At 42.1% G+C, this 22,247-nt stretch overlaps 1 protein-coding gene across 1 annotated transcript; it reads right to left on the reverse strand.

The window, feature by feature from the left end:
- Window positions 1-849: 849 nt before the first annotated feature.
- Window positions 850-10,592, reverse strand: LOC118576499 (pregnancy-specific glycoprotein 22-like). The gene is made up of 5 exons (XM_036176748.1): window positions 10,517-10,592; window positions 7,283-7,642; window positions 4,075-4,434; window positions 2,129-2,488; window positions 850-1,121 (listed from the first exon to the last, which is right to left on the reverse strand). The coding sequence occupies exons 1-5, from the start codon at window positions 10,578-10,580 to the stop codon at window positions 850-852; spliced, it is 1,416 nt and encodes a 471-aa protein (XP_036032641.1). The 5' UTR covers window positions 10,581-10,592.
- Window positions 10,593-22,247: the final 11,655 nt, after the last annotated feature.

Raw genomic sequence — 22,247 nt, forward strand, 5'->3', positions numbered from 1 at the left:
TCTAATATAACTGGCTATGCCATTTGTAGTTTATATCCCTAGGAGGCCTGCTCACTTTTTGAAGGGAAACAGAAGAGGAGTGGATCTGAGGGAAAGGGGAAGTAAGAGGTTAGGGTAGAGTGTAGGGAAGGGAAACTGTGGTAGGGATGTAATATATGAGAGGAGAATAAAAGAGGAAAGAAATACATATTGACAGAAAAAGTGATCATGTGCAAGGTCCTAGTGCAAATGCCACTGTCAGGATGAAAACAATATGATCTGTCCCTATGTGAAGGACTTTATATCTGTACATAAAACAAACTGTGGATCAAAGCTATTTAGAAGCCAGCTATGTCCATAGTGAAACACAGACAGTCTCTTCTCCTGTCACTATTCTTTGCTTCACACGGATGACTGGTATCCAGGCAGGATGGGACATAGTTAAATTAGTGAATTAGTTAAAGATCAAATGTATTTGACCATAGGAGAGGACATTATTTTTCTTTGCAAACACTCCATCATTTTCACAGCAGAGTCAGAGCATCCAAAAGTTTGGCAGCTCCTGAAATTAGTTCTCATGAATTCTGATGGTTTGCTTTATTTGTCCCACAATCTAAGCTCTTAACTCCTTTTCATTTCGGTTTACCATATTGTTATCTTTATTTTTCTTTGGAGACATAGTTTAGCTTTAAATCATGCCTTGCTCTTGTTCATATATGTATCCCAGGATCATAGGTGTGAGTCACTATGCTGGCTACACCTGAGTGATAACTGATCAATTTCACTTTATAACTTTTCCCCATTTAGTACCCCATTGATAAAGAAATGCCAGCATGCTACCATAGAATGAGAGGCAAGGTCACTCATTCATCACTGAAGCTGGACTGGAAGACTGGTCTTTGAACTGACTCGGTTGGAGACCTCACACTTATACTCGCCAAAGTTCTCTGATCGTAGAGGATATATTCTGAGTCCACACTTTGTTGGTGACAGAGTCATCCTTCTTGAGAGCCGCAGACGCCGGTTATTGAAGAACCAACGGATGGAGATATCAGTGTCAGGTGAAACACAGTTTAAGAGCACAGCTCTGTTTGATGAGACTACACTGTTAGTAATGCGCACGAAGGGCTGTGCCACATTCTCTGTGGAAAAAAAAAAAAAAGGAGAGTTCCAAATGGCAGTAGTCCAAAGAGCTCAACAATCTCTTCTTTAGTTGATACATAGTACAGCCTCCAGGGGGCATAGTTTGGAGCTGTGGTTATAGACATAACTTGTGCTTTGGATCTGCCACCCAGGGATTTTGCAACCCTGATTAAGGCACTGTACCCTATGTCTCAGTTTCCCTGTAAATAGGCCACATAGAGCCTGATCATTTCCCTGTCCATGAGTTATGCTTAGTTTTCCACAATGGCCTGACCTTGAGATGGGGAGCTACTCACATCACCAGCATCCGTTACTATTACCTGCAGAAGAAAATTCCCTAGGCTGGACCTCTGTGGTGGAGGAAGAATCTGGAGTAGTTGCCTCCTCTGTTTTTTACCTTGGTGCCTTGACCTTCCTGTGAAGTCTCAAAGGCCCATTAGAACCATAGGCTAGTGGCCTAGGCACCTATCCATTGATAATCAAGAGAAGGAGATACGGAGATGACTTACCTAACTACAGTGGTCATGGCAGTGTGTAGCTAGTTCTACACTCTAAGGGATTTTGGCAGTCAATAAAGCCTTGTTTCCTGACAGCTCTAAAATTTCCCAAGTGTAACCTGGCTTTAGTGCAGCCAGGGGCAAAGTCTTGGAGTCAGGTCGTCCTGGTTCTCTCTTTGAGAATCCCATGCTTTCCTCATTCATTGTTTGCCTGACTAGCACAGAGTCTCTCTTGAGGCTATGTGAATGGTGAGAGCCAATACTGAGGCTGACATCTTTCTGCTGGGTTATCTAGAATACATTCTCCTCTGTGCAGGTAAAGACAGGTGAGGGGTTCTGATCTATTATTGTTTGTCTACTCCATGTGTGTCCTACAGTAAGTGCCCAAACCCTGTTGGGGGGACACAATGCAGTAGGGAAGAGAAAAGGCACAGCCTGGTCATGACAGTTCAGTGTAAGAAGCAAGATAAGCCACAGCCAGCAGCTGGAGGCAATAGAAGGTTACTTACTGTTTACATGGAATTCCACATATGCGTTTTCAACTTTGGAATGACTTTTCAAAATTTCCAGTGTGTATATTCCTGCATCACTCTCAGTGATATCCTGGAGCAGTAGGGATCCATTGGAATACACAGTCTCTCTTCCGCTATAATGATCACCCCAGGTAAGAGTATTCAAGACTCTGTTATCTTCTACAATTTCAAAATATGGAAGCCTATGTATAGACTTGTACCAAGTAAAGGCTTGCAGATCTTCTGGAAGATTATGAACTTGGAGAAGAACACTTTCCCCTTCAGTAGCATACCGAGGCACTGGTTGGATCATGAGTTGGGAAGAGCTGAGAGGGTTACAGCACGGAGAAAGGGAGGCTGGAAGGGAAATGAGAAACAAAAACCATCACTTGGGGATCATTGTCCTTGGTGAAAAGATAGTGACCTCCATCTTGAGCAGGTAGGTTTGTTGAAAGAATTAAATGTTGTTCAGCAGAAGAGTCATGAGCCATGGCTACCAGAGTTAGAATGGGCTTTATTAGAAAAAAGAGGGGATAGGATGGAGAAGCTAGGACTGGCAGAGAGAAAACAGAAAGATAGTTGCAAAGATGCACAGAGAGACATGCAGAGAGAGAGACACAGAGAAAGAAAGAGGGGGGAACATGGCACCACCCTATAAAGTCCAGGACACACCTGCACACACAGGCTCATACCCAGAGATCATGCAGTCATGTCTGCACAAGGACATGACCATGTAACCATGGGGCATGGGTTATACAGGACATATGACCCAGAAATGACTAGGTGGAGATGACTAAGTGTCCCACTAGGCATGCACAACCATGGGGCATGGTTGGAATTCCTATCATTTGTCACTCAGCCTAGAGCTGCAGGTGTGAGTGTGTCTATCTCACTTAATGAAGGTCAGCAACATGTCCTCCTCAATTCCATCTGTACCTCTAAAAGTGTCATTTTCTCAGGACAGAACTCTCCATTCAGGTGTCTTCATGGCTGTTCCCTTACTGCCCTCAGTCAGACACTGCACACACTCATGCACACTTGGGTTTGAGAAGATTCCTCAAGGCCCTGAACTCAACAGGCCTGGGATTTTCACTTTATAGTTTTTTTGTCAATTTCCTTTATGGCTCCACTCAACATCTGAAATCTCCCAAAAAGTGTTCTTGCTTCTCTGACTGGCAGCCCTCAGGACTGGAACTGGATGAGGCCTGGGTGTATTTTGACCCTCAGGGCAAACTAAGGTCTTTAAAAGGCTTGGGTACTAGGCTAGCTGGTTTTATGTGAACTTGATATAACTAGAGTCATTTTGAAAGATAAGGCCTCAATTGAAAATGCCACCACCATATTGGCCTGTGGGCAAGACTATAGCACATTTTTAAAATTGGGGATTGATGTGAAAGGGGTCAGAACACTGCTAGCATTTCCACCCCTGGACTAGCAGCCCTAAGTGATATAAGAGAGCAGCTTGAACAAGCCATGAAGAGTAAGACAGTAGGCAGCACTCCTCCATGGTCTCTCTACCAGGTCCTGGTTTTTATTTGACACTCTATTTTGAGCTAATACACATCCCATTTTGACGTTGATGACTGAAAACCATTGTTTACTATTGATTTTGAGAGGAAGAGGTAAGCACTGGGAAAGCGCCCCTTTATTCTGGCCTTGGAAAGATGACAGCATTCAGGGCTCTCTGGTTTAGAGCCCCAAGAGCCTGGGCTGACTCTGATATCTAAACTGAGTTACTTTCCATCAAGGTCTTCCTTGATGCAGGTGGAGTCAGAAGATAGAAGATGGTCTATGGCCATTTGTCTCTACCGGTGTGTTCTGCACTAAGTGCTCAAACCTCCCCATGGGGACACAGGGCAGAGGAAAGGGAGGCTCGACTAGCCATGACAGTCCTGTGTGTCTAAGCCCCACCCAGCATTGAACAGTCACAGGGAATCACTTACTGTTCACCTGGAGTTGTACATGAGTTTCTTCACTTTTCAAATCTGTACACTGAATTCGTAGAGTGTACAGTCCAGCATCTTTCCCAGTGACATTGTGAAGCAGCAGGGATCCATCACTGTTCAACACCTCTCTGCCACTGTATGCAGGCCCAGTCATACTTAATTTCTCATCTGTTTTGTATCGGGCAACCTCATGGTTCCAGAACACATTCATTCCTTTGAACCAGATAAAGGCATGAAGATTCTCCGGAAGATTGTGAATGAGTAGATGAACACTTCCCCCCTCAGCAACAATGGGCGGCACTGATTCAATAGTGGGCTGGGCAGAGGTGGAAACACGCCCACAGTTCCAAAGGAAAGCTAAAAGGGAAGAGAGAGATGCATCGAAATTGGGAATTTTGTGTTTGACTAAGATGAGGCTGTGTGTCTTCAGCAGTTGTGTCCATTGCTCATCTAGGTTTGTGGATGAGTGTCACCTTGTCCTACTTAGTGGAGGTCTGCACATAAATTTCATGTTCTCAATTTCCCCACACTTTTCATTTCCAATATGCGTCTCTCTCTTTTGTTGTTAACATTGCCCCAGCTTACTACTATCAGACCCCTGCTCATATTTACACACGGATTAGTGTTGGAGTGATGCCTGCCTGACCTCTTCCCCTACAGACACTGTGTCTTCACTCACTTTTGTTGTTGCTGTTCTGTTCCTCTGTGGTTGCAGCCAACACCTGAATTCACCATCTAGCTTTCCTTACTTCACATCCACTGGAACTTTGGCATTATAAGAACCATGATTTGTCTTGCATTTTCTTTAACATGCTATCTAGAAAAGAACTCAGATACATGTGGAGACTGACTGACTGAACGATGTCCCAGAACCTTGTATGCCAATGGATTTATTTAAGAAATTCATAGGTCTAGGGATACAATATTGGATCATTCTATTTGCTTTGTTGTTTTTTTATACTTGTTTACATATTATACTTAGTGTGGTGTGTGTGGGGGGGGCAGGGGGGCCCAGACACAGTACTTGAGTGGAGGTCAGTGGACTTCTGTACATTGGCCTCAACTTGCTAGACAATGAAGCAAATTTCTATGTCCATTGGATAACGCCAGTTATCCAGACCAGCTTCATTTTTTTTTTTAATTTGAGCCACCAAGCTGAGAGCATTTGGATATTGTCGTCATACTTACTAACATTTTTCTAGAATAATGTTTCCCCACCCTTACTGTTTAATATTCAGTGAGAGCATCCTAATGGTGAGCCTCTCTCCCACTCTCTATCATCTCCCCTTTAAACAATGAGACTCCTATCATATCCTTGTGCCACTCAGGAGACTCCAGATAGTATGTCAGTCCTCTCCTCTCACACACCATCAACTTTTGGTCTCCTCATCTTTGAGCAGAAAACACTGAGATGAGGTGCATCCTTTGCACAGGAGTACAGAGGGGCCTCCATCGTCTCAGTACACTGATCTGTCATCCCTCTGAGGTACTTCTGCTCCAGCACTGCTCCAGCACTACCAAGCTCTGTTGTCCTTCCCCCATCTGAGATGAGCTTCTTCCCAGGAAGGAGCTCCTCCTAGAGTCCCATGGGCTGAGGGTGGGTCTGTGTTCAAAACACTGCTCTGCCCCTCCAGTTTCAGTGTTGCCCCATGTTCCTCATTCTCTCTTTATGTTTCTGTCTCTATAATACAGTGAAAGTCAAGTGTAATGACCATCCCTGTGACATGAGATAGTAGCAACTGACCACAGAATTGCACCCTGCTGTGTCCTGGCCTATGTTAGTCAGCACCCAAAGGGGAAAATCTACACAACTGTGTGACAAGGAAACTATCTGGGCACCAAGTCTTCTCTGTGTTTTTAATTCTCTGGAAACAGAGAATTTGATCCTAGCTGGAAGGTGACAAAACTGTCCTTGATGCTCCAAATGGACCAGGTAAGTAATTTGTGGGCAAAAGAACAAATCTATTTTCACTGGAGTCTCCATCAGACTGAAGTTAAAAGCCCAAGAGATGTCAGGAGTCACATCTTAGGTGTGGAAGGAGGTGACCTGATTTCTAGAAAGAGGCTGTGAGCTTCTTTATCCTTGTGCATGATTTTCAAGACCATGTTCTCACTTCCTCTGTTTGCTGAGCTGTGTAATGTGTCTGCCCATGTGCTCCATGGTCTTTCTGAGATGCCTTGGATCTCTATCTAGTTGATTCCCTTTTGATAACATGTATTTCCCAAGGAAACACATAAAGTAGAAAGCATAACATGAACTCCTGACACACTAAGCAGCTGGTAGATCTGAGAATGCTGTAACCATGGTTTCCAGGTCAATGAAAACAAGGGTGGAATCAGGCTACTAGGTAAGTTCATGTTTCAAGCAAACAATCTTCTGCAGGCTCATTGTGTGTCCTTATTACATCCCTGGTGATTACTAGGGGAAGAACAGCATAGGTCTGGGAAGCTGTCAGGTCAGCATAGACATTTTTCTGCAAGAGAGAATAACCCGAGCTGAACTCAAAGGACAAGCACTTGTCAGGAGAACCTGTGTCCTCAGTACCTCTCCTTGGGGACCATGACCTTCATGTGAAATCTCATATGCCTAATGAGGACAGTTAATTAATGGCCTGGAAACCTGTTGAGCTATGCTCCCCTGCTGACTATCTGAAGAAGATGGCCAAGGGATGTAGCCCAACCAAGGTTCTCATGACCATACACTGTCTGGTTACACACATCACAAGACTTTGACTACAATAGAACAGTGTTCCCTGCCATCGTGAAGTCAAAATCTGACTAATAAAATGCTTCTCAAGGATACCTGGAGTTGAGTCTGTGACAGATGTCTGGAGGCACACCTCTCTAGGAAGATCCTGGTGTTCACATCTCCAGAAGGAACCCCTGTTTTCCTCAAGCAGGCACAATGTTGATTCCCTCAGGGTCTTTCTCAAGGAAACATTCCTGGTAAGAATCCCTACAGTCTAGACAAAGGCTGATATTCTTAGCTCAGTTACCTACCATGCATCCAACTGTGTGCAAGATGAAGCCAAATGTAGAATTCTGATCTATTATCATTATTCTATACCATACATGTCCTGCACTAAATGCTGAACCGCCACAGGGGGCCACAATGCATAGGGAAGGTAGGCACAGACCACTCTCCTGTATGTGTACAGTGAATTGAACCTCATCCAGCTCACAGAGTTCACAAAGAATCACTTACTGTCCACATGGAGGTACGTGGATGTTGTTGATACGATTTTTACATATTTATCATAGGTCCGCAGGGTATAAAATCCTATGTCCTTCTTGGTGACTTTTTCAAGCAGCAGGGATCCATTGCGATATAGTGTTTCTCTACCACTGTGCACAGGCCCCGGTGCGCTTAAATTGATGTGCAGTCCATATACTGCAATTGCTGTTTTCATATTTGTTAGGTCTTTGAACCAGGCAAAGCCTATAATATTCTCTGGAAGCTCATGCACCAGGAAAAGGACGTTTTCTCCTTCAGCCACTTGGGGTGGCACTATTTTAGTGGTCACATGGGCAGTGGTGGACAGACGCCAAGAGGTTAAAAGGCAGGCTAAAAGGGAATTGAGGAAAACCACAAATATTAAAGAGGAAGAGGTGCGATCAACACTCAGCTTAGGTATGTGAGTAGGGGGTGTGCCCTCCCTCCATTGTAGACATAAGAAACATGATTTCCATTGACTTGGAATGTCTGAGTGTGTAATTAACTCTCTTAGGAATTCCCTGCTCCAGTATCTGCCTTGATCCCCTCTCAGTGTCTCATATCCCTCCTTATGTAGAATATTTGGTGTAACGAGCAATGCCTTTCTGAATGTTCCCACTTTATGATCATTTTCTCTATTCTCTTCTTGTGTAATATTAGAAGGACCAGCTTAATATTATACTTCCCAGAGGCTCAGGAGGAAAAAACTATGAACAGCGAGGACTATTTTTGGGAAATGGAATCTCAGAACACCTAGCTCTTAGTCCAATAGTTTATCTTCTTCTCCATCCTCCCTTGTCCTGGGAGTCCTGATATATATACACACACACTTACAAGTGGTAATCCCTTGGCAGTGCAAAGCCAGGCTTCCAGGGTCAAATGGAGGGGTGAAAAGAATCACAAAAAGGGGCAGTAATTGTTAATTATCATTTGCAACCCAAAAGGAAAGTGACTAATGGGGAAATGAATTAACTAAAGGCTAAATTTGGGTAATATCTAGGAAGAGGGATCTTATGTGCTCAACTATAGTCTTAAACATGATTGGTAGAAAGTGTTAAGAACATAGAAGTTGCTAGGTCAATGGGAGAAAAAAAAACTGCCTTCTTTTTTCCTGTGGCTCCTATATGTCTAAGCTATCTGCTGTCTTTCTGCAGGGTTGGGGAAAGTGTGCTTGGTTGCTAGGCAACCTGTGTACAGCTAGATGCCTCTGGTGATAGTTAAAGGGAGATCTGGACCCAGAGGTAAGATTTGGAAAAGGAGGGAGTTAAGCTTAATTGGCACATCCACCAGGCCTTCTCATAAAGGTAGTCTGGACATTAAAGTCTGTTCTTAGAGAGTGCAGAGGTATCTCTGATAAGGTACTTTCCTCCATCTGGGGATGGTCCTGGCCAGATGCTGTCAATGACGATAATTACACGGAGACTTGAACTGGGGTTCTGGCTCTGCCTAGCTGTCAGTGCAGAAGGTTATCTAAATATTCCTAGAAGTGGTTATGTAAGGAGTTAGAGGTCTGTAAAGTTAGTAAGGCTGTAAGAAAAGGAGGGTCTGAACTAAATTGTGCAAAGATATTACTTAGGTCCACCTGACCTAGGCGGTGTCTCTGTGTGGAATTTATCTTAATTTCAGGAGACTTATTATGTGGTGGTTTGGATAGTTATTCCTGTTAGTCTCTAAGGGATATATCTGATTCCAGCACTAAAATGAGAAGAAATGGATGGGCCCGAGGGAAGGAAGTCTTTCCTGAGGTTGTTCTCCAAATAGTGATCAGTTCACACTGTTAGCAATTCTTAGGAAAAAATCAATTGGGAAAACTATGAAGGCACACATGATTTTCATAACAAAGGATAGCTGATATATAACAAACCAAATAACACCAAAAGCTCCTTAGAATTTGGCTTCCTCACAAGGAACTCCTTGATCCTTTCAGGTAGTGGCTTTGCCATAACCAGCTGAGTTTGATACATATTCATTTGGCCCAAAGGATTCTCTTTGTGATTCTAGTAAACCCATGGCTTCATCTTTCAGATATACTGACCTCATAGCCACTAGAACCAGGGCTTTTTGTTTATTTGTTTGTTTGTTTTTTAGTTTTGGTTTTGGTACTGGTTGTTTTTTTTTTTTTTGAGGGTTTTTTTTTTTTTTTTTTGAGACAGGGCTTCTCTGTGCAGCCATGGCTATCCTGGAACTTGCTCTGTAGGCCAGGCTGGTCTTGAACTCAAGAAGTCCACCTGCCTCTGCCTCCTGCATGCTGGTATTAAAGGCACACACCATCAATGCCTGGTAGAACCAGGGATTTGTAAGGGCAGGATTAGTCTGACATTTTTGGAAGGTCCAATTCCTGGAAAAGACTCAGACACAAGTAGATAAAGAAAAAAAGTACAAAAAAAAAAAAAAGCCGGGTGGTGGTGGCACATACCTTTAATCACAGTACTTGGGAGGCAGATGCAGAAGGATCTCTGTGATTTTGAGCCCAGCCTGGTCTAAAAAATGAGTTCCAGGAAAGACACAAAGCTGCACAGAGAAACCTTGTCTTGAAAAACAAAACAAAAAAATAAGAAAGGAAGAAAAAAAAGGAAGGAAGGAAGAAGGAATATGTCTCCATGGATTTCTCTTCATGGATTTCTCTTCATATTTCCTAGGTTTGGAGCTTATGACAATAATTATATTCAAGTGTGGAATAAATGGTTCTAAATTTACTTACAAAATATATGTGTGCATTTGTGAAGGCTGGTGTCTCCTTGTACATATATGAAGATGTATGCCACAAATCTGTGTGGAGACACATGTGTCAGGGTATGCATGTGTGGGTGCATGCCACAGCACCTATGTAGAGGATGTAGTAGAGCCTATCTACTGTGTGGGAGCTGAGGATTGGTTTCAGGTTGTCATATCTTCACACTGAGACCTGTTGCTAACCCTTCCCTGTTTGCTTTCTGTTTGGAGAGTCAGGCTATCATGGTTGGGAACAGCTGTCTTCAGTAGTTCTTGTCTTCAGTTACAATGCAGCCCAATTAATTCACTGTGACTATGAAGGATTTGAGGCTTTTCTTTTCCTCCCATACTCTCAGAGGTCCAGGATGCTGAGACTCTCTCCCTCACTATGCTTTCTGCCACATAAGTGCAAACAGAAGCCTCGAGTCCAATCTTGGGCTTCTGTACTCATAGGAGATTCCAGACTACTTCTGAGTTCCCCTCACAACACAGTCAGAGAATGGGTGCCCTTACCTGTCAGCAGAAGCCCCTGCCAGGGGGTGCAGCCCTTCCAGATAAACACAGAAGATTTCTCCATCAATAGTCTCACTGTGATGTCCTCTCTCTAAGGAGAAGTGCCTCAGCTCCAACACAGAACTAAGGCTTTGCTGTTCTTCTTACTTCTGAGCTGAGATTCTTCTCAGACAGAAGCACTTTCCAGAATCCTATTGGTGGTGAGTAATGGGGTTTGAGTCCTAAACACTACTCAGTCCCTTCTACTCTTAGAGCTGCCCAGCATCCCTCTCAACTTCCCTTTATATTTCTCCTCCAAACAATGCATTATGAAACAAGGCTGATAAGCATCCCAGTGCCCTCAGAGAACAATGGCTCATCCCAGGGCTGACATCTGCTGTGTCCTTGCCTTAGGTCTGTCAGCACAGAAGAGGGAATTTCAGTCATGTGTATGTGTCCTTGTGACACAAAACCCCAGCTGAACACACAGTCTACCCTGTATTCTCAATGCTCTGGGATGGTGGTATTTACTTAATCCCTGCAGGAAGGTGACAGAAATGTCTATGAGGGATGGAAATAGATCAGCTGAGTGATGACTAGGAGTGAAGATCAATTCTTTATCACTAATGTCACCAGTCAAATTAATGATCCAAGAGAGAGGCACAGGAGAAGTTGTGTGAGGCATTTCATATGTCCAGTGTTGGAGAAGAGGTGACCTGTGGTGTGACCTTGAAAGGACTGTGGGCTTCACCCTCCTATGGAGGGTTTCAAGGCAATATTCTAGCATTATGTGTTGGGTATGCACAAGTCCTCACTGATCTTCCTGGGTCACCTTTGCCCTTTCCTAGACGGTTCCCTAATGGTAATCTTGTCTTCCCCTATGAGAGATGCCAGAGGGAAGGATACTTTTATGGTTCCTATGCATAAAAATGTTCTCAGACAATGGATGGAGCCAGAAGATCAGAGAGAGCAAGGTCTAGGGGGGAGCTAAGGTTAATCGAGACAGAGATAAGTTAGGCACAGGTGGGATGCAGGGCCTGTCATCACAATCATTGTGCTCTTTGGGATTCCTAATTACTTCTACTGTAGGATGGGTCTAGCCAGGGCTTGAGATTTGTCCTGAGAAGCCCAGAACTAACATTGGATGTAGTGTGAATCCAGAGGAAAGGCATTATCAGGAGGAGCCTTGGGCTCAGGAAACTATAGAGGAAAGTCCTAGGACATTTCTCTTGAGATTAAAAGAACAAGACACAAATGGCTCCTTTGGGATCCATTTTCTTTCAAACAATCACACTTGGTTAGTGTTACACTAAATTATTTTCTATTATCTGTGGATACTGTGAAGTGTGTTTTAGCCTTGTTTTTTTTTTCATAGTCTATTTATCATTTGTATATAGGAGGGCCACTGATTTTTTTTTCATTAATTTTGTAACTCACCACATCACTGAAGGTGATTATCAGCTCTAGGGGTTCCCTGATATAATGTTTGGGCTCGGTTATGTATACAATCATGTCATCAAGAAATAGTCATACTTTCAGTTCTTTCTTTCCAGTTTATACCCCCTCATTTCTTTCAGTTGTTTTATTGCTCTAGCTAAAACTTCAAGTACTCCTTTGACTATATATGGTGAGAGTGGACAAACTTGTCTTGTCCAGGATTTCAGTGGAATTGTTTTGGATTTTGCTCCACTTAATTTGATGTTGGCTATTGGTTTACCATATATTGCCTTTATTATGTTTAGATATGTCCCTTGTATCTCTGTCCTTTCCAAGACATTTGTCATGAAGGAGTTTTGGGTTTTTTCAAAGGCTTTTTCAGCATAACATGATATGATCATGTGGATTTTTTTCTTCAGTTTGTTTATATGGTGGGTTACATTGAAAGATTTTCATATGTTGAGCCATCCCAGCTTCTCTGGGATAAAGCACACTAGATGACGAAGATGCACACTAGAAGATGAAGCACATGTTGGATGATCTTTTCGATGGGTCCTTGGATACTGTCTGTGAGTTTTTATTGAGCTATTTTTGCATGTATATTCCTGAAGGAAACCGGCCTGTAATTCTCTTTCTTTGTTGAGGCTTTAAGTGGTTTGGATATGTGGGTGACTATAACCTCATAAAAAGAATTTTGGCTGGGCGGTGGTGGTGCACGCCTTTAATCCCAGCACTCAGGAGGCAGAGGCAGGCAGATAGCTGTGAGTTTGAGGTCAGCCTGGGCTACCAAGTGAGTTCCAGGAAAGGTGCAAAGCTACACAGAGAAACCCTGTCTTGAAAAACGAAAAAAAAAATGGAAATGTTCATTATGTTTCTACTGTGTGGAGTAATATGGGGAGTGCTGGTATTAACTCTTCTTTGAAAGCCTAGTAGAATTCTGTGCTAAATCATTCGGAACTAGGCTTCTTTGGTTGGGAGAATTTTAATGACTGTTTCCATTTCCTTGGGGGGTAATAGGTCTATCTAAATTGTTCATCTGATCTTGATTTACCTTTGGTAAGAGGTATCTATTGAAAAAATTGTCTATTTTTGTTTGCTAACTTCATGGAAAATAGGTTTTTGAAGTACAAGCTAGCAATTCTTTGGATTTCCTCAGTGTCTGTTATTATGTGCCCCTTTTCATTTCTAATTTTGTTAATTCTCTCTCTGCCTTTTAGTTAGTTGTTATAAAGGTTTGTCTCTCTTGTTGACTCCTAGTTTCATCAACTCTTTCTATTGTTCTCTTTGTTTGTATTTTATTGATTTGGCTCTCAGTGTGATTACTTCCTGCTGTCCTCTGCTCCCACTGAGTGTGTTTGCTTCTTTTTGTTCTACAGATTTCAGGTGTGCTATTAAGTCGCTAGTATGAAATCTGTCTAATTTCCTTATGAAGGCGCATAGTGTTTATTTTCTCTCTGGATGATGTGTCCGTTGGTGAGAGTGGGGTGTTAAAGACTGCCACTATTAATGCATGGGGCTCAATGTGTGATTTAATCTATAGTAATGTTGATTTTATAAATATGCGTGCTCTTGTGTTTGGAGAATAGGTGTTCAGAATTGAAATGCTGTCTTGGTGGATTTGTTCTTTGATGAATATGAAATGTCCTTCCCCATCTCTTTTGATTAATTTTGGTTTAAGGTTTATTTTGTTACATATACACCGGCTTGCTTCTCAGGTGGTTTGGTTGGAAAATCTTTTCCCAACTCTTCACTCTGATTTATTAGTGAGCCTCTGTCAAGGTTGGAAGCTTGTCTTCTGGCAGTTAGCATTGCCTTGTTGCAACAGGATATCTCTGTTCATTCCTACTTGTGTGGCTTACACCTCTTCTTATGATTGATGTGCCTGAGTACTGGGAGACAGCCAGAAATAGAGATAGGGCCTTAAGAGCAGTACATTTGGTGATCTGGGAAAACTTACTCTGTGGTAAGTTTTATATCTAGGGAGTGTTGCATTTCAGCAGTCAGGAGGGTCACTCACCTGTTATGACTAGTGTGGACTGTGCCTCAATATTCTGTTTTCCTCTAAAGTGATTTTGGGTAGTCTTATAGTGACAGTTAATGCTCACTAGACATTGTTGCAAACTGTTAAGTCCTCCTCCTCCTTAGGAAGATTCCAGAGGTAGTTCTCCATTCTCCAGGTGAGTGTTCCTCTTTGTTTTCTCTGAATATCACATGTGCTGGTGTTCAATCAGAGTCAGGGTAACAGCTCAAGGACACCTACTTTGAGTGTCACTTTTTCTATTTCTGAGATACTGAACTCATGGACACTGTAATGTCCACAAAAGACACCATGAAGAGTTAATGAGACAGGATCATCAAAACATAAGTTTCATCTTGACTCAGGACAAGCCTCCTAGGCACAGTCATCACCTGCCTCTTGTGTTTCCATTGGGATCAGACCAGAAGCCAATTACCAGCTGATACAAGACAGGAAATGGAAGCATTTAGGGTAAAGGAACATCAGCATGGCTCAACATTCTGGGTGTTCCTTCTGGGTCATAGAGATCACAATAGCAAATGGGGGGACAAGAATGCGTGAGTTAGTGGCAGAAAGAAAAATATATATATTTGTCTTTAAGTAAATTCTGTCTGCCTGGGAAGTTCCTCCATCCTGGGATCACCTCTGACTTCACATTCCAGTATCAGTCCAAGGTGAGCCAAGAGAAATCAGAGATGCAAGGGAGAATCATAGCTGGATCGTCATATGAGGATTTGTATTTGTTTGTGGCAATGACAGGCTAGGAATTAATTTCTGTGTCAATCAATCCATAAGGCTTCACCCAAAGCTTGATGCTATCATTCCCAAGATCCACTTTGCAAAACCTTTAGTTTTCTTTACTTTGGTCTTATTGACACCACTGGCTGAGTTCTAGACAATAGAGATATAGGATCTACAAGTATTAGTAATGACATTAGGGATAAAGAGCTCTTGGCAGCATACCTAGGGTTCTCTATTGATAAGCCATGAGTATTGTGCAGATGGGTCAGAGACAACATTGCAGAACAGGTTGAAGTTGACACTGGATACAAATGATTACCTGAGAGGGATATGATCTGGACATCTGAACTATTTAGAGAAAACCAAATAAAGCCATATATAATGCCTGCAAAGAAACAAGAAAATCCTGGTACATAGAAGGCCCTAGTATCTGTTTTATTACCTTAGTTGAGCAGGTCTTAACCAGAGCTAGGGTAAAGATTAGTAGAAGAGTACTTGTGCAGCATCCACAAGTCCTTGATCCACCACTGGTACAACACACACAAAAAAATCCACTGAATTCTCATGTGTGCACTTATCCCGAGTCTAAGATGTGTCCTGTCTCCATCACCCTGAGCTTGTCTAGAAGGAGAAGTTTCCCTAGCCCATTCTAGCTCTATGCTGGATGTTGTTCAAATGTTAAGTGTTCTTTTAATAAAAAAAAAAACAGATATGGGGTGAAAATGGAAAGACCAGAGAAGTAGACCAAGCCACAGCCACCACCTATTACCTCACCAACTCCAGGAATCCTCTGACTGAAATCCTATGAGTCCTCACCTGAAAGGGTCTCAGCTGAACTGTTTTAGTTCTGGTTTCCTCATATCTTATATACCTTCACCCTGCCATAACTTCCTGGGATTAAAAGCTTGTGTGCTTTCTAGTACTGGAGTTAAAGTTGTGCGCCACCACTATATGGATCTGTTTCCAATGTGGCTTTAAATTTACAGAGATCCAAACGGATCTCTGCCTCCCAAGTGCTAGACTTAAAGGTGTGTGCCACCACTGTCTGGCCTCTATGTCTAATCTAGTGGCTGGCTCTGTCCTCTGATCCTCAGTCAAGCTTTATTGGGGTACACAATGTATCACCACATCTGAGCCTAGCTGCATGTACTTGGACTAGAGCAGGATGCCTTGGCCAGCTTAGGTGTCTTTGTAGTGGGTCTGTTTCAATACCCAAGAGTGGCTGAGTGCCCCAGCTGTATCTCTCTGTATGAAGGCAGTTGTAACCATGCATAAACAGAAATTACTCACAAGTAACATTCAGGTAGAATGGGTCACTTTGAGTGGCAGTCACTCATTTCCAGATATACACTCATAGTGACCTGTATCAGTGGTGACACTGAATAAGTGAGAGTCTGGTTGCCCTATGACAGTTTCAGCCTGTCACCTTCTGAGAGGCTTTAATCATTAATACCCAACAGGTAGGTTGTATTCAGACACACATGTACATGCTCTAAGGCTACAATCTTCAGCCTCCATGGTATTAGAATTCTCACTTCTGATGGTGGCCTTGGATAGCAGTGGTATACAGACAACAGACAGAAGATGGCCTGATGCGGGACCTCTGAATTGTACGAAGGCCTCTTTCAACCATTGTTTGTCTTTCTGAAATCCATCCCTAGTCATTATCCTTAGAGACCCAGGCAGAAGATTAATCATAGGCAGAAGCAGGAGAACTTGAGTAATCAGAGATGGTCAGCCTCCTGTGCTGTGTGAGAGAAACAGTTTTTGCCATGTGTGAACTGAGCTATAGACCTTGATAGTATTGACCTAGGATCTGGAGTTAGCTGCCCATTGTCTCTCCTGGTCCTCACTGACCTCGCACCAAAGAATATTGTGTTCTTATAAGTGTACTGATTCTTACTGATGAGCCTGGGCCAGTGCCCCCAAGGCAATGATATTTAAGGAATTTTAATAGATAGTACAGAATAAGACTTCCTATTGAGCTTCCCAGAGAAGCACCCACAAATATTCCTCAGGACTTGTGCGTACAGAAACCTCACCCATGAGACCAGGAGTGGGCCTGTCATTGAGCTAAATGAACAGACTGTATCATAACATGGACCAGTTTTTCCAGGTGTTTGATGGTGACCAGAATGAGGCATAGATTCCTGAATTCAAAGTATGAGTCACAGAATGATCTAGAAGAGGGAAAATTATGGGTTAAAAGTGAGCTTGCAACAGAACCATCGTCATGGTCCGTGATGTTTTTTATTGCACAGTTAAAGGCCATAGTAAGATATTTTCTGAAATTCAGGTTGCTGTTTTTTTCTTTCTTTGTTTTTTATTTGTTTGTTTCTTTTCTTTATTTCTTCTTTCTTTCTCCCTTCCATTCTTTCTTTTTCTATCTTCATTCCTTCCTTTCTTTCTCTTCTCTTTATTTCTATTTTGTCCTTCCTTCTTTCCTTATTTTTTCTCTTCTCTCTTTCTTTCTTTTGACCTTCCATTCTTTCCATGTGTATGATTATTTTTACTGCATATATATCTGTGAACTGCAAGTTTGTCTAGTGTCAACAGAAGCCAGAAGAGGGCATTGGATATCCTGGGAATGGAATTGCAGATGGTTATGAGATGCCATGGGTGTGCTGAAAACAGAACTTGGGTTCTCTATAAGAACAGTCAAAGCTCTTAACCACTGAACCATCTCTCTAGCACTCCTAGGTGGCTGTTTAAAGAGGTAGATCTTACAGGTAAAAGGTAGAGAGTAAGAACTTGCTGGAACTCTGGCTGGAAGGGAGAGTTGTGTTTGGCAGATCTGGATTAGAAATTTAGGGCTGTAGCTTTCTCCATATGAGGCCATTGTTACTAATACTCAGGATCTAAGGCCAATCTTGGAAAGCACTGCTTCTCTAAAAAGTACAAGAAGTATGATGAGGGACAGATGTTATGTTGTTTTAAATCAGTGACTTCCTGATAAGAGAGAGCCCTGTATTAGATGCATAATCCACTGACAGGGTGAAAGCAAAGCCATGTCCTTGTCCTTTCTGGAATAATGACAGTGGCATGCCAGAAAACAAATGATTTTCTGTCAAGTAGGTGGGCTTGGGACTCCTGGAATTTTTCAGAAATTCTGCAGAGGCAGGTAGCTTAGATCCAATGTTAAATGGAACTGTCTATTTGTTTTCACTTCCTAGAACAGACATTCACTCAAGCTGCTGATGACCAACATTAACATCTCTGAACAATAGCTCTTCCCAGTGCACAGATACTTGAGAAGGCCTCCAGGGTAAAGACAATGAATACATGATTATACACAGACAGATGTCTGTCACTCATGGCCTGTGTGAGGCAGATATCAGCACTATTGTTTCTGTATCTTAGTTTCCCAGTAATAGCACATGTAAATAAATGTTACCATGGTGATAAAATAGCCTCAATATGAACAAGGCCCTGACAATGGGACAGAACAGCTGTTCAGATCAGCACCATCTGTTATGGACTTGCCTGATGGAGAGAATTTACCAGACTTAATCCTTGAGGACATGCAATCATCAGGAGGACCTAATGCATCTGTCACTCTCCTCAGGCTCCCTGACTTTCCTGTAAAGTCTCATAAACCCATCAGAGCAGTTGGCTAAGGGCCTAGGCACTGGAGCAGCTGGGTTCTCCATAGTGAGACTCAGAAGAAGATGCCCAGTTCACCAGCGGATGCCTAGGAACTATGTAGAGTGCCTTGGAGCTGGAATTAGGTAATCTTGTAAAGCCTCTTCACACAGGTGCTGAAAACTGAATGTAGGTCTTCTGGAAAAGCAGAATGTGCTGTTAAACATTGAGATATATCATCATCCTCCTTTCTCATTATCTTCCTTTTTCCCTTTGTGGTTCCAGTCAACCCCTGAATTCACCTTTAGATGCCTGTCTGCCTTCTGGTGAATTGCAACTAGGGCTTTGAGAGAACAGAATGGCCCTGCTGTTTTGGGATGTTCTAGTGCCTGGAAAAGGCTCAGACACATGTGGATGAATAAAAGAAGAAACAGTGGAAGGAAGGAAAGAAGGAAGGAAGGAAGAAAGAAAGGATGGAAGGAAGGAATAATGAAAGGAAGGAAGGAAGGAAAAAATTATACAAGAGCACTGAATTGAAGAAATCTCATGTTGGTAGATAAGAAAATAGGTTAATTTCATAGATTGACTTTTAATTTACAGTCACTTATGCATTTTAAATATGTGTGTTTTCCATTCATACATCACCGTATGGGTGAGAAAATGCTACTACTGCATATATATATATATATATATATATATATATATATATATATATATACACACACACACATATATACATATATATATGTGTGTGTGTATATATACACACACACACACACACATATATATATATATGGAGAGAGAGAGATTAGATGACATGAGAGAATTGATTCTCTCCTTCTACCAAGTTGAATCTGTGGATAGAAATCAGCATGGCAGCCTTGGGAGCAAGTGTGTTTACCCACTGAGCCATTTTGGTGGCCTACCCAGTGTTAATTTTCATTTAGAGAATGACCCTGCCACTGTTGGCAACATCAGTCTTCAGAACAAAAGGGCCAATGACAATGAACTTGGAGTGTAAAACAACGTGGTTCCCTCTCCCCTTACTGTTTCCAGTTCACAAAGGGCTTCCTACTGCTGAACCTTTGTCCTCTCTGCCTTCATTTAGGTTCCAAGAACAAATATTTAGTCTCATCAAGCCCCTGTCTTAGAAGACTCTAGCCATAATCGGAGTTCCCATCCACTGTCAAGTTATGGTCTCTGCATCTTTGTGTTAGGACACAGGTTTACAGTATTAGACAGAGAGAGGCAATAAGTAGGAAGGAGGGATGTTTGAGTGTGAGGAAGCTTGTTGGAGATGGCAAAGAGGAGATACCTGGGATGTCAGCTGATGAGGAAGGTCAGCTGGTTGCTTTCTCTGACTCTTTGAGCTAGCAGGCTTTCACCTCAGTATCTGGCTCCAGATTATTTATTGATAAAATCAAATTATAGCAATTTATTGGGGGGTAGAATGAAGTTTTTATTTTATTTTATTGTTATTTATTATATTTTTGTTTTAATTTTACACATTAGCCATGGGTTCCCCTGTCCTCCCCCCTCCTGCCCCCACCCCCACCTTCTCCCAGCCCCTCCCCTCCATTCCCATCTCCTCCAGGGCCAAGACTCCCCTGGGAATTCATTTAAACCTGGTGGATTCAGTACAGGCAGGTCCTGTCCCCTCCTTCCAGGCTGAGAAAAGTGTCCCTCTGTAAGCCCAAGGTTCCAAACAGCCAGCTCATGCACTAAGGACAGGTCCTGGCCCCACAGCCTGGGTGCCTCCCAAATAGTTCAAGCTATTCAATTGTCTCACTTATGCAGAGGGCCTGATCCAGTTGGGGGCTCCACAGCCTTTGGTTCATAATTCATGTGCTTCCATTCATTTGGCTATTTGTCCATGTGCTTTTCCAATCTTGGTCTCAACAATTCATACTCTTACAATCCCTCCTCTTTCTCAAAAATTGGACTCCTGGAGCTCCACCTGGGGTCTGGCCAGGATCTCTGCATCCACTTCCATCAGTTACTGGATGAGAGTTCCAGCTTGAATGTTAGGGTGTTTGGCCATCTGATCACCAGACTAGGTCAGATCAGGCTTTCTCTCCACCATTGCCAGCAGTCTACAGAGTATGAAATTATAGCAATTTTGTTAAAAACAACCTTTAGCAATTCAATGCACTGCAAGACCACATTGGCAGAAATCATGCAAGCTGTGGACAAACTGAGAAGGCATCAGATTTGGGAAGACACCTGAGACTCAAACACAGACAAAGGAAGATAGATAAGAAACTACTGTTTCACTTGGTGATACTGAAGAAGGGTGGGCCAAGGTTATTAGAAACCAATTTTAGTTTATCCACTTACTATGTAAGAATGACCAGCAGATAGTAGGCAACCCCAAGGTTATGAAAAAGCTAAATGTTATAGAAATGTTAGATTTGAGGTATTTAAGGAAGCAGCTGTTTCATATGGTATGAATTCATCCCATGTGAAGCAGATATAAAATTCATGAGCAACTCAGAAGACAATTATCTGAAACACAATCCTAATTAGTTCTAACCATAAAATTCCAGAATCAGATACAGAGGGTAAATGTTGAAATACCAGTGAAGCAGAGCAGTGAGTGATCTACCAGAGATGTCTTACCTTTACAAAATCTCAGATGAATGGAAGAGGGTAATCCTGACTCTATGAATCCTTGAACTGAATGGACTGATATCCTGTTTCCAACCACCTTATAGTCTTATATTTACCTCCTTAGAGCTGGGATAAAGGCATTAGCCTTCCATGAGTTGGGATCATAGGCTTGAGCCTCCCATGTGTTGCAGTCAAAGGCAAGAGATCCTTCCAAGTGGTGGATTAAAGGATTGAGACTTCTGTGTGCTTGGATCAAAGGTGTGCACTGCCACCACTCAAGTAGGTTTCTCTTTCAGACTAGGTCAAGTCCCAGGGTCACTTTGAACTCCTGATCTTCCTTGTTCTTCCTTCCAAGTGCTGGAATTAATGCTGTGACCCACCACTGCCTGGCCTCTATGATTAACTAGTGGCTAGTTCCATCCTCTGATCTCCAAGTAAGCTTTATTTGTCAGACCAGAAACAAAACATACAGCATTTCCCCCATTTTGCCTAAACTAAAAAAGTGAAGGTTTTAACTAGAAAAACTATGTACAATAAGTACAAAAACTATATATAAATATATAAAGCAATAATTATATTAACAATGTCTAGTCCACAGCAATTAGCAAATTCAGAGGAAATACTCCAGTATCTATCCCATCTTGGTGAGTCCAAAATGTTGCATCAAATTCACTTTCTGTCATAACTTGCTTTACCAACACCAAACTTACTTTTGACGTCCCTCAATATTATACACTTTACAATTATTTTGTGAATTTGTTTAAAAGGAAAACTATAACTATAAAGTCTTCAACTCTATCAGAGAGTTGGATACAATATTACCTGAGTAAACAGTAAATGTAGAGCAAACAAATTCCAAAAATAAATGATGAAAACAGCTTGCTGGCTGGACAGCCACCTAATGTTCCTCTGCAACATTGGGACATCCATCTTCAGCCTACAATCCTAAAATGTGTGACAGACTAATTTGCAGAGCCAGATTTTTGTCTCATCTTATCTTGGCAAGGTTCAGCAGTCACTCTAGTCTATGCCCTGCTTGTCTAATTTGGACAGCATACTGTCAGAAGTCTAGGCAAAGGTAGTTTCTTGCCTAGTGGATAACTTTTGCCACAAAGAATGTAAACTACGTGTGGAGTTTCTTTGATGCCCATAATCTTCTCTGAAGTAAACTGATGCTTCCGTGAGAAGACATGTCTCATTGTTGTAGTAAAAAACTTCATGTTATTAAAATTATTTAAATGCCTTATTCTATAGATCTCTGAAATACTTGAACACCATATGTCTATCTAAAATATATCTATATTTGACCTTAAAAACATACCAAACATGACTGCAAGTTTGATTGTAATAGGTGACTACTACCTT

Source organism: Onychomys torridus, unplaced genomic scaffold, assembly GCF_903995425.1.
Source record: "Onychomys torridus unplaced genomic scaffold, mOncTor1.1, whole genome shotgun sequence".
Classification (NCBI taxonomy): domain Eukaryota; kingdom Metazoa; phylum Chordata; class Mammalia; order Rodentia; family Cricetidae; genus Onychomys; species Onychomys torridus.